This window comes from Phyllostomus discolor, chromosome 4, assembly GCF_004126475.2.
Source record: "Phyllostomus discolor isolate MPI-MPIP mPhyDis1 chromosome 4, mPhyDis1.pri.v3, whole genome shotgun sequence".
Lineage (NCBI taxonomy): Eukaryota > Metazoa > Chordata > Mammalia > Chiroptera > Phyllostomidae > Phyllostomus > Phyllostomus discolor.
The window spans coordinates 96,569,691-96,582,857 of NC_040906.2; the positions used below are offsets into that span (position 1 = coordinate 96,569,691).

General features: G+C 37.7%; 1 protein-coding gene across 4 annotated transcripts in view; it reads right to left on the minus strand.

The window, feature by feature from the left end:
• NCKAP5 (NCK associated protein 5) overlaps positions 1-13,167 on the minus strand; it is a 1,018,052-nt gene that overhangs the window by 293,737 nt on the left and 711,148 nt on the right. For all 4 annotated transcript variants that reach the window (XM_036025027.1, XM_036025026.1, XM_036025025.1 and 1 more), the window contains one exon: positions 1,817-1,966. In XM_036025027.1, coding sequence (XP_035880920.1) covers positions 1,817-1,966 — 150 coding nt within the window. The remainder of the gene's footprint in view (positions 1-1,816; positions 1,967-13,167) is intronic.

Sequence of the window (13,167 nt, forward strand, 5' to 3'; positions counted from 1 at the left end):
AGCATAATCAATAAAATGTAATTTTAAAAAATAAACTAGTGGGAGGTAATAAAAAAGGGTGTTTTTAAAATACCTCTTGATGAAATGTTCTTCACAATGTTTTTTCAGTGACAATTAGGTAAACTAAGAGCATTTTTCACTGTAATTATAAGTCAAACTAACAATTTAGACACATGGTTCTAGGGAAGTAAGAACTTGTAATATCCTCTCATTCCCATTGTTAAATCCAGCTAATTTCTCCTCAAGACAAAGATACGAGTTTCCCAAAATTCTCAGATAGAAACCTCAGTGTTTCTTGAGAAGATCTTCCCACTTTTCACAGTGACTATTTTAAAAAAAATGAAAAAAGTATGAGAACGTTTTGGAAGAAAGGAGGAATTCCTGGCCATTTCCCCAGGGGAGCTGCCAGAGGTTCCCTAAGTTGTCCTCTCTTCTGTCCATGTGTGACACCACTTGCTTAACCTCTCCACCTTCAGTCATTTCTGAATGCAGTAGCTAATTTTTTTTGTCATTCGGAGTTCTTGTGTTGGCTATTATATCCAGATAAATAGGGAAAAAAATGATTTAAGGAATGTCAGGACTCTTGGAGGAGATGCATAGAAGAGCAATGTGCTAGGCATTGCCATACGAATATTAAGTTACTGAGTCCTCATTACTTTCCTGAAAGGTTAAGCCACTATTATTAGCCTCATTTTTGTAGTTGAAGAAACAGGCATGGAGAGGCTAATTAATTTGCCCATGGTTTCGAGACTAAATAGAAAGTAGTATAACTAGGATTCAAACCAAACCCTGGAAGTCTGGTTCCAAAGTCATAATCTTAACAAATTTCTTTATTATTGCTGAGGAAATTAGAGTAAAAAGGGTGTGTCCACTATAGACCATGTGGTAGATTCAAGGCAAAATTTTAGGAACCAATCATAGAAAACAAGATGTCTCCAATCTTACTTCTTCACTCTGCTGAACTTTTCAGGATTCTTTAGACCCAATGGGAGAACTACATTTTTAGAGGTTCTGAATGAAGGTCACTTGTATTTAGTTAAGAGATGGGCCATCCATAGTTCTTGCTTAGAAGTTATTATTTCTCAGTTCTATAGGCTAACAGAAAATTTACTAAAAAGAGATGAGTCCACTCATAGAAAAAGACATTTTTGCTGAATCTCTCAGCATTTGAAATCTCAATCAAGAACTAATACCTGGAATGTTCTTTGAGGACTGCTATACACAATCAGGAATTAACACTTGAAGTGACATTAAATGCCATTGAGATTCCATTTGTATGAAATGTAATAGATTGGCCATTTCAAACCGTGTCTTGAAGGACTGTTATGGTTCAAAAACCTCTCTGAAGCACCCTTTAGCTAAGCTTCATCTCTATGTTCATGATTTACACAATGAACTTCTGCACAGATCTTTTTTAAATAATGGTTCTGTCTAAAATTCATTTTTACAGTTATCCTTACATTGTATTAAATATTTATTTATTAATTCACTTATTCATTCATTATACTAGGTATTGAGTAAATGAGAATTATCAAACAGCCTCTACTTTCAAGAAACTTGCAATTTTAGGGGAACTGGTCCAGTTTGAGTGCTGGACTGAATTTAAAGTGAATTATTGTCCAAAGTACTCTGGTTAAGGCAATACAATCACAGTCACTGGGTCAAGAGTCTTTGAGCACAATGGGAAGACTAGAACCTATTAGTCTGAGGAACTGAGAAGTGAGAAAAGCAGATTTATACTCAGTCAAAACCAATGCCAATGGAAGAAGCAGAACACATATTTTTTTAAATGTGTAAAAATTGCTTTATTTCTTACCTCTAGCGCTTTCAATCTTTGTAACAGCAATTTGGTCTTTTCTTTCCCCTCATCTGCACTGCTGCTTTCACTCCTTGCATCTTCATCCACCACCATGTGAAGATCTTCCAAAGCTTCTTTGTGTTTTCTCTCATCCTCTGGCTGCTTTTCCTGAAGCAAGAAAGAATTATTGTTTGCAATAATCTCCACTACAAAATAAGCAAGAGTCTACAGATGAAAATTTGGAATCTCCCTATTGCTTTTACATTCTTTCTGGGGCTTAGGTAGAGATTTTGCTAAACAAATTTTGAGTGGTGTTTATGTTAGTAAACACAGTAGATATTTTTTCACGATTTCTGGCAGAACAAAGCCATTGGGCCACCACCTCTGAGTACACATGTCCTCTGCCCAGTTGGAGAAGTGACCTAGCCAACAAAGCCTTGAGTGGAGTCCTGTGATTAATCCATTTTTATCTGCACCATAAAATTCAGCTGTACTTTAAACTGGGCAAAAATAAATCAACCTTTATACTTTGATTTGTCAACAGCTTAGCTCCTCAAAAAAGTATCATTAAAGTCATTGGACACAAAGCCATTTAAATAATAAGGGAAATGTTCAAGAAATATTGACATGATAGTGAAAGAAGTGAATTCTTAGAATTCAGAATTCTAAGCTGAACCCAATTAGTTCCTTTGGCTCAGTAATGACACACCTCCTACGAACCCCTCAGTCCCCTGTCTAGCACTCCAGGATTTGTAGCACAGCCTTGAGGCAGACATAAAATGTTGTTATCTTGTCTTACCTCCCTGTTGGAATCACCTCATTCAGCCCCATCCCTGGCAGCTTTTTGGAAGTTGAGAAGTATTAATTTGAGCCTCACAACTGGCTCTTGTTTTCAAGGGAAAAAGAAATGTCAAGAGAACAAATATCATGTGAAAAAAATGTCATCTGTTTTGTATGTGCAACCAGACCCTGATGCTACAGAACCAGGTGGCATTACTCCATTACACTAATTCTAACCACAATACTGGAAATCATTGTCTTCATGCATCTGGTTGTCAATCATGGGTTGCATTATCAATAATCAGAGATATTTTATATTTAGCACTAAAGTCATTTGCAAATACAGAAGCACAAAAGAAATGATTATTAGCCTCCAGGAACTTATACTAGGTACTTGGAGAACAGCAACATAACAGAAAAAAACAAATAAACCGGTTTTCAAACTGTGCCCACAAGGGTGCTTTGGAGGTTTCAAAAATGTTTAACTTATTTTTAGAAAATAGATTATGAATTATATAAGAATAACTGTGTATATGTACATATATGTATATTTGCTGATATATACCTATACCTGAAGACCACATAATATCTTACTCCATGTTAGTCTGTTTTGTATAGATTACAAGTTACAATTTCTCCTGTCATCTCTCTGTATAAACACACAATTGATTAGGAAGGTGACAGCTCTTTATGGAATCAGGCCTGTCTAATCACACACAACATGTGAGTGTGTCCACTTCTGTAGCACGAGTGAGTTCTACTCAGATAAATGTTGGGCAAGTTTAAGGTGAAGATCTGTAGGACAGAGTAAAATTCCAGATCATAGCTTTGTACTGTAAATTCCAGTACATTTACAGCTTTGATTCTTTATGGGTTGGTTGCCTGTCAGACTTTCATTTCCATAAAGAGGAATATGAAGTTTGTAGATTTATGAACTCGACTGTCAAATGAAAAGGTTCTTCTACATCTCTCTGAAGATTTGATATTACTATAAACCTTTAAACTGGAAGTGTAAAGAAAATTGTCTAAAAATCAATTATGGCTTTTCATTGTTCTTTAAGTCAATTCCATATATGCATATATGTATATATGTATATATACATATATGCATATACACATATACAAGTACCTATACTTATACACTCATCCTGTAATAATCAGGTTCCACAGGTAATTAAACAAAGAAAAGTCACCAGTATGACGAGTGAATAGCCAAAGGTTTTGGAATATGGCAGTCAAAATTCTAGGTCTACTATTTACCAGCTTGGCAAATAAATAGTCTTGGGCAAACTATTGAATTTCAATAACTCTTGGTTCCTTTGTCTCCTAAATGGTTAATGAGGCAAATGCTGACATGTATGATATATATACATATACAGCCAATTCTCATTATTCATGGTAGTTATGTTCTATAAAGTTGTCATGAATCCTGTATTATCGAACACTGAATCATTGCTCCTAGGGGAAATATAGGGTTTGGGTCCTGTAGGCCTATGGTCACAACACATTCATCAGAAACCAATACATAAACTTGTTTTATAAATGCTTCTAGTTAAAGGCACTTCATGTAATACATACTGTGGATTCACCAACGTTAAACTGATGACTAACAGCCCTGTACCTCATGCCTGAATAGAGCTTACCTAACACCCATTTTCACCGTAAGGCACATCACAGCCTTTGAGCACTCAGGAACACAAGACAGAACTTCTACACTTTGTTTGGGAGGCATCTTAAACAGTGAAATCATTATTGAAAAGTGTAAAATGTGAAAAATGTGGCACTAGAGCACAAAAAGGACACTAGTTTACAGTGTGACAGTGAAACCAGAGGCAGAGTATTTGTTTGACCTCAGCTGGGGACGGGCATGCCAGGTGACAAAGTTTTCATCACTCTGTAGACATCCATGAAAACACCACATGTGCTGATTTTGGGGACCAATAATACATTTAGAAAGTGGGTGAGTTCACGAATACAGAATCTACAAATAATGAGAATCGACTGAACATCGACAGACATACATATGCATACACATCTGAAATGTCTAGACACAGAGCTTAAATATTATTATATGAAACAACTGGAAATACTTCAAGATAAAATAGATTATGTATGAGTATTTAGATTGCATGAAATATAACAATTATTTTATATAATTTGAAGAAAGGTGATCAATGAGGGCTGTGAGAAGTGATTTCATGGAAACAGAACATGACTTACACTTTGGCAGAGTAATACAACTTGAATAGTTAGAGAGGCAAAGGGTGGGATTTTTGGTCAATAAGAAAACTGAAACAAAGGATCTCAGACAGGAATAAGTTTTTCTCTTATTGGTTCATGAGGAAACTAGTTACATTACAGTACGGAAAATTATTTCTTTGAGATAGTAGTTAAGGAATAGGATTAAAGAGAAAAAGAGAGAAAGGATTCCCGGACATGAGAAAGCAAAATTCAGACATGACTTATTTGTTCATTTGTTCATCCTACAAGTGTTTATTGAGCTCCAACTATTGGCAATTCACTCTTCTAGATGCTGAAGATACAGCCAAGTTCCATGAACATACAGTTGAATGGTGGGAAACATGACAAGCCCTAATTAAGTTACATAATTATAGCTAGTGGTAGATGCTCTTGGTAACATCAAACATCACAATGGGATAGACAGTGATATATTTAGGACAATATTAGATATGGTGACTTCAGTGTAGGGCTGTCTGAGGAGGTGGCCATATGAGTTAGACCAACTGATGAGAAGGAAGCAGCTGAGCAATGGTCTGGGTAAAAGCTTTAGAAAAAGAAGGAACAGCAAAGCAAACTCCCAGTGTTAGTTTATGGAAGGGCTATAAACTTACCTTGCAGGCCAGTTTAGAACAGTTTATGTGATGGACCTACAGAGTCTAAAGAGTATGAATAGTAGGAAATGTGATTGGCAAGAAACTTGAACCATGGAGTGTCCTGCAGACATAGAAAGGGATTTGAATTTTATTCTAAGTGCAGGAAAGAAGCATTGCAGGCAAGTGGAAGAGTGATAGGTTCTGATTTAATTTCAGAAACATCATCCTGAGTGCTGCAATGGAGAATGAGCTGTGTTGGTAAGAAGCCAGGATACCAGCTGGGAGGGCTTTATATAGGCAGGAATAAAAATTAGAAATACTTTGAAAGTTTTGGATAAGGACTTATACCAAAAGCACTTTCCATACTGAATTGGTAGGTCAGAAGCCCTGGATTCAAAATCCTCCTTTTAAACTTTTGTGCTTTGCTAGGCTAATCATTGTGCCTTCAGTTTCACCCTGATACAAAATGAAAAGGTTGGAATCACTGTCCCTTCCAGTGCTAAAGTCCCAAGAATTCAATTACTAGAGACAATTTTCAGGAAGAGAATGCTGTCAATACGCTCAATGGTAATGGAGATGACAAGAGAAGAGAAAAGGGACCTGTACATTTTGTAACAAGAAAGCTGTTAATGGGGACTTAAGAGCTGTTTGGCTAAAGTGTGAAGATGCTACCTAAATTGTCAGTGGTTAAGCAAAAAATGAAAAAAAGAGAAAATAGAGGCAATTTTTTAAGATGCTTATTTGAAAGTTTGGCAGGGCAGGAAATGGAATAGAAAGGACTGTGGCTGAAGGGCATTGGAGAGACTCCTGGAAATCTTTTTTCAAGTTACAGGAAACCAAATTGTTTGAAGAACTAAAGAGAATAGGGAACATTGGAGATGGCAGCAAAGGTAGGAATGTATGAAGAGGAGATCTCCGAAACAGAGAAGGCAGAAGATGAAGGGTATTGATGGAAAAGTCAAGGTTTGTCAAATATGGTTCCCTGCCGCTTAATTGCCCACTTAGTATTTCTAGACCATTAGTCAGCATCTAGCCTGTGTTCTTACAGAACAAGGATTTGAGTATATGTAGTTCATTGAGAACTGCAGGAAATGCCAGCAGGGGAGTGCATCAGGGAAGGGAGGGAACCATTAAAGGGCATACTACTTAGTAACTGAAGCTAAATCCATGAAAGCTCAGGGAAATAGCACAAAACACAAGCCTCAGAATCATCCCACCCCAGAGGTGAGGGAGTTAGGGTGTTTAGGCACCAATCACTGAGGATCAGTGGCAGATTCTGGGGTGTCCATTTCCTGACACTTCTAGCCTGCCATAGGCAGTGAGGCTTTGCATGCCTCTCACACAGGTGTGAGAGCTGGGAGTCACAGGGCACCCTGGATGGTCCTGCGGTGTGGGCAGGGCACTGCTGATGTCTGCTGCAGGGAGACAGGAGGCAGGTGACTGCTCTGACATCACACTACCCAGAAAAGAAAGCCACACCTGTACATGACTCAGACTGCTCATTGACCTGAAAGCATACTTCCCATTGTCTCATGTTCTAAAAGGTTCTGAAATGAATCCAGAAGGTAGAGTTCTCTGTCCTGTCCTTTTCTTAGCTCTGGTGTCCTTCATCACTTACCAATGAGGGTGTTAGACTATCATGTAATAATGAGTAAGAGGGATGATGGAAAAAAAATGTATTTTAAGTAAGTAGATGAACCAAAGAGAAAATTAAGTAAGTGGTAGAAAAGAGAGCTGAAAAAAGAATTACACCCCATTGACAGATCACTGTTGTCCGTTTCAGAAAGGAGAGCTATTCAACTTACATTAAGCTTATATAAACATGACAATATTTTTAAAAATTTAGTGTATATATATTCTATCCACATATTAATAAACTATTTATTTTAAAATCTGAAACTTTAGTCCCTAGTTTAATCACTGGTAATATACATGAAAAAAGAAAGAAAGCGAAACAGAGGTCAGAAACATGTTTTAAAATAAAATATATCCTCCTATGAACCCAAGAGAGAAGCCAAGTTTACTCCTGAAATTGCCAAACTATGAAGAGAATAAGTTGGTACTAGAGGTGACCTGTCTCCATGTTTCAATTCTTTATGGACTTCTATCAGCAGTGAATTCTATAAAACTGAGGCCACCTCACAAACCACTTTCACTCCCCACATATTTCATATATGGTTGAGACCATAAGCTTGTTTACCTCAACAAATACCAGCTGGTATGTGGAAGCTCAAGATTTAGGAGCTCAGTTAGCATCCAAGGGTTTAAATCAAACTTGGCCTTGTCAGAACATAGAGCAATCCTCAGAGCTGTAAGTTTCTCTAAGTGGACTAGGGTGATGATTCACCTTTTACAGAGCCCTCATTTTTTGTTCTCAAATAGTCAGCATCATCAGGCCTATGTAAAATAGTATCAATCAACACAGAGCTCTGGGTTGCACCTGTTCAAGTCAGACAGATGACAGTCCAGGGAGTTCAGTTACTCCAAAGAGTAGGCAGCAGAACTCTTCACTGATGCCTACTTGCTGTCCAGTCAAAAATGTTACAGAGGGAAATAATCAAAATGCCCTTTACCAAAATGCGTCTTATTCATCTTCTGGTCACCAGTTTCCCCTAGCCCAGCACACAGTAGGATTCCAGGAAGGCTTCATGAGGTCACCAGGCTTTATAATTAATTAATTATTCTATCCATCTACAAATATTTACTGAGCAGCTCCTATGTGCTAGAAGATGCCAGGGGTAAAAATGTGAATAAAAACACATGTGGCTCCAGTTCTCATGGAGCTCAGAGTCTTGTGGAAGGAGACAGTAGTCAAATTGTTATAAGCCAAGTGTAAAATAGCATTGTGATGTGTGCTGGGAAGAATACTTTCCAGGTGCTTCAAGAATCAATAATAATAATGGGATATGAAAGAGAAGTCAGGAAAGCCAATATCCACAGTTAACACCACAAAAGTAAATCAGGGAATGACCTTGAGGTGGCAAGAACAGAGGGCAGTTAAAAAAGTCTGAAAGGCTGTGCAGGTCTTTGGTCTGTGTAGCTGGGAAAAGACATGAGACTCGGTTGGGCTGATGGGGCCCAGGCCACAAGTCAAAGAATTCTGCCTTTACCCTATGAAAAGTGGGAAGCCATGTACTGTTTTCATGTGCGCATGCACACAAGTGTGTATGAGTGTGTGTGTGTGTGTGTGTGTGTGTGGTAAGATGTTGGGTTTGAGTTCTGAAATAGCTCTCTGGTACAGAGTGGGGTATAGTCTGAACAGGAGTTGACTAAACTATGACAGGTTCACAAAATGAGACCTCTTAGTGTAAGTCTTCTTGTATTTTTAATTCCTTAGCATGCAGTTCTTCCTACAGTAACAAATAACTAACTTTTCCTTAGGTCACTGCTGTTTGGAGACTGGGCCAATAGTCACTGGCATCAGAGTTGATGGGGGTGACGGAGGAGAGATGTGTTGCTTTTTTCAATTCAAATATATAGGCCAGCTCTGGCCCTAGTGAATCACAATATTTAAGAGTGAAGCCAGACTCTTTAATTTTAGGGAAGAACCCAGGTCATTCTAATCTGTGTCAAAGCTTTAGATCCTCTGGACAGAGAAGCCCCAGTACAGAACATGAATCACTTTCACTTCAGGTAAGTTTTTGAGGTTGTACATTTGATTTAGTATTTATAATAAGTAAGTAAATGAACATATAATTATTCAAACAAATACCCACTGGAGAGTAAAGAGGGGTGGCTATTAATGGTATACTGGGACTGTAGTTGCAAGCCAAGTGGCTAGGACATATTCACCAATAGCTTGCTAAATACTACTTCAGTGATAGAAGCCAGATGTTGATGTACACAATAGAAACTGCTCTGCATTAGTGTTGTGAGAGACCCTTGGAAACTTTCCGAGTTCCAAGAGTCCAATGTTCACCATGTTATAGTTGTGCCTTTTCATGGAAGTACATGGCATTGACAGTTTGTAACTACTTTAAATTGCTTCTACAGCAAAGGACACTATGGTTTGAAGAGATAGGGTCTATGTGTGCAATATGGAAGGAAAATTTTCCTGCTTGGAAAGCCTTCCTAATTTAAAAATAATGCTTGCTTGCTTTAAAAATAATTTTAAAATAATGCTTGTTATGATACAAGGTAAGGAGAAATCTGTCCATCAGTGTCCTAAGTGAGGTAGGAAAGCAGTAGTTGGTTGGCATAATGGGCTCACGATTGCAGGAAGAAAAATAATAAAAGGATTTTAAACATTCTTGCCCCTCGCCCAATGCTCAGCCCCACTGGGTGTGTGCGGTTGTCTAGTTGTGTGTGCTAAGTGTTGACCTCAGTGTGGTGGCCCTGCTGTCTTGTACCCCATCACTGGGGGAGTAACACTGGGTCTGAGCACAAGATTATAAGGAAAACTGAAGAACCCTGAATTAGGACAGAGGGGAGAGACACTGTGTGTCACATGTGGATACAGGTTGGCATTTCATTTGATAGGATAAAGAAAAATGTCATCTGTTTCTTGAGGTCCATAAAGTTCCATCTCACTGTGAACTATTCTTATCCAGGTGGGAACACAGACCCAGTTTTATCAAGTTTTAGAACGAGCAGAAATAAGAAATCTACATCCCATTTCTAGCTCTGCCATCAACCAGCGGTGTGATTTTAGTCAAGTTGCATGATTTCTTTGTTCTTAATTTCTTTGTTTGTACACAAAATGCACAGAGAGAGACTAATTCAAATTTGTACAATGTTGATCAGCTATGAAAACTCCTCTTTGAAAGATACGTATTTAAAACACTACTGAAGGTCAGGAATTTAATGCAGAATGACACGGAAGTTCAATGAGCCGAGAAGACATGTTGCCTAATCTCTCTTTCTCTCCTTTCTCTCTCTTGAAAAAAACCCCTTACCTCTATTTGCTGTGTAGTTTCTGTCTTTCTCCTTCTCTCCCCCTGCCCTGTCTCCCCCCTCCTCTTTTACTTGAAAACAACCTTCCCCCTTTTTGCTGTGTACTTTTATTGAACCCTATAATAGAAGTCACCTAATTTAACTTTTGCATTTAGCACATTCCAGTTTTTGCCTGTAAGAAGGAAGTCCTGGTGATCCACAATGAATGAGCAAGTACTGCTAACACAGGCAATCATGGCCAGCATGAATCTTTTCTGAAGGCATTTGCTTATGGGAGGAATAATTCCAAGTATTTCCTGGTTGCAAGGATTTAGAAAAATAAAAAGAAAATTCATGCATTCCTTTATTTTTATCATTTTTAACTCTGATGGTAAACACAAAGGCTACATGTGAAAACATTGCATGTACGCTGGTGATATTAATAACTATGCTTTGGCCCGCTCATTCATTTATTGTCTAATGGAGATTGCTTTTGTCTCTTACCACTGCTCAGAAAAAGAAAGAAAAAACAAATAAGCAAACAAAAAAAACCCTTAAGTTCATGTAGTTTCTAACTTGAAGGTGGCAAAATGAAATCATATTAATATGAAGAGGCATCTAACTTCAGAAAGCTAGTCAGTCTTAAAACAGATTTTTTTTTCATTTTGAACATCCATCATGTATTAAGTACAACTACTAATTTATAGTAAAAATATAAAAAGCTATAATTTAGGAGTGATCAAATAAGGCACACATTAGGGTGGTGATAGCATGAAAGATTAAGTTCTTTCCAGAATACAAAAATTAATAAATAGCATCTAATATTTGTATAATGCCTCAGAGTTAGACCAAACAATCTTACACACACCATTTATACACGCACAGCAACAGGGATGAGGGGTGAATATTTTAGACTCCCTTCACAGACAAGATAATAGGCTTTGTTCAGTCACAGAACAAATGAGTCACGGGGATATAACATACAGCACAGGGAATGCAGCCAATAATACCTCTTCTGATAGTGACATACAGTTACTGTACTTATGGTGACCATATCATAGGGTGCATAAATGTCGAATTGCTATGTTGTACACCTGAAACTAATGTGATATTGTATGTCTACTGTATTTTAAGAAAAATAAAAATAAAACAAGCTCTGATGGGTTATTAAGTGACCTGCTTAACAGTAAGTAGCAGAACCAAAATACAAATTCAGTTCTGGTTTCAAATGTCATGCTCTTTCCATAAGCTCAGTTATCTCTTTCCCATTTTCCCTGTACCTATAGACCTATCCATAATGGGGATTCTATCTGAGAAGCTGCAATCTCTACTCAGCTGTGAACCATGCTGCTGGCAACCTCTGTCACAAGGATTCCAGACCACACCTCCAGGGAGTGGAAGATTTCATCAGACATGTAAGGTCCAGTTTCAGATGACTATCAGCAGAATAGGTTTAACCATACACTACCATTTCCATAGTTACGATGATCAATTAGTTCAAAATATAAACACACACCATATTACAATCTAAATGGAAATGTAGAGGCCAGCTTTGTGGCTGACAGCCACCCAGTGAGTCCCAGTGGCGTCAGCTTCTGTGATTTATTTACTCATTTGTTTGTTCGTGGCGGGGAGGGTGCACAGAATATATTGTCACTTTAGATAGCACTTAGAAAAATACCATAAAAACATTCCCAGGGATTGCTAGCAGCTTTTGTTCAGCACTAGCATACTAAATTTTGAAGCGGGGGGGAGGGGGGGATAGCATCAGATAAATCACAGGAATTTTTTTAAAAATACCAATTTGTTTACCGTTTAAGATTACTACTGCCAGGCAAAACATATAAAACCCTTCTTTTTCATCCCTGGATTTCACTTACAAAGTAAACGCAGTTCACGGTAAAATCCCCAAGATTAAAATGTGTGTGATGGATAAGAGAACAAAGTGTTTTGTTTACGTCTCTAATATGAACTCATGACCATTCCCATATCAATTCACAACTACTCCCTACTATTCTTCACTCAAAAAGTCCTCAATATTGCAGACTGTCTTCCATATTGAACATCTCTGTTAAGTTACATTAATAAATTTTTAGATGATGCTTTTATTGTCTGTTCCATCTATCAGCAACATTTATATCCTTAAAAAAAGTTCAATCCTAAAGGCACTTGACACAAAGGGAAACTCTACTATGGAACAAAATGGTGAGAAAAAGTGAATTGTAATTTTCAATAAAGGTATACTCTAGGTGACTGGACATTTAAGAAGATGAGCATCAGAAAGTATAGTATGTCTTTGCAGCCCATGGATGGCTGTCTGAGTATAAACTGAACAGAAAGAAATCAGAAAGAGTGAGACAGTCATGTTGATGGAAACTTTCAATGGTTAATGGTTACACCAAAACACTTGAATGTCATTAAAAATAACTTGTAACTTAAGTTTGAAATTTGCATCCAAATTCAGTCTCTCTCTCTTTCCTTCCCAGTTCTCCCTGGTCCCATTTTCTGAAAGAATTCATAGGTCAGAGAGGCCAGAACACCTCCAGAGGGAAGCTGGGAGCATAGACTGAGGGGTGGCCATCCTAAGTGAACCAATACTCCAGTCATTGACTAGTTACTGGTAGGTGGGTGGGTATATTTACTGACATCTTTTATGCACCCACAACAGCCATTGTCTGAAATCCCTGGGCAGAATTTTATTTTAAAGTAAATGTAAACAATTTAAAATTTTCTATCTCACTATCCTCAAAAATACACATTGTCAGATGACCAAAGTATCCAACATTTTTTTCATAAAATATGGTCAATGCCATATGCACAGCCAGATGTTATACTAACACTACTGTCAATAGCGTGTGTGTGTGTGTGCCTTTGTGTGTGAGT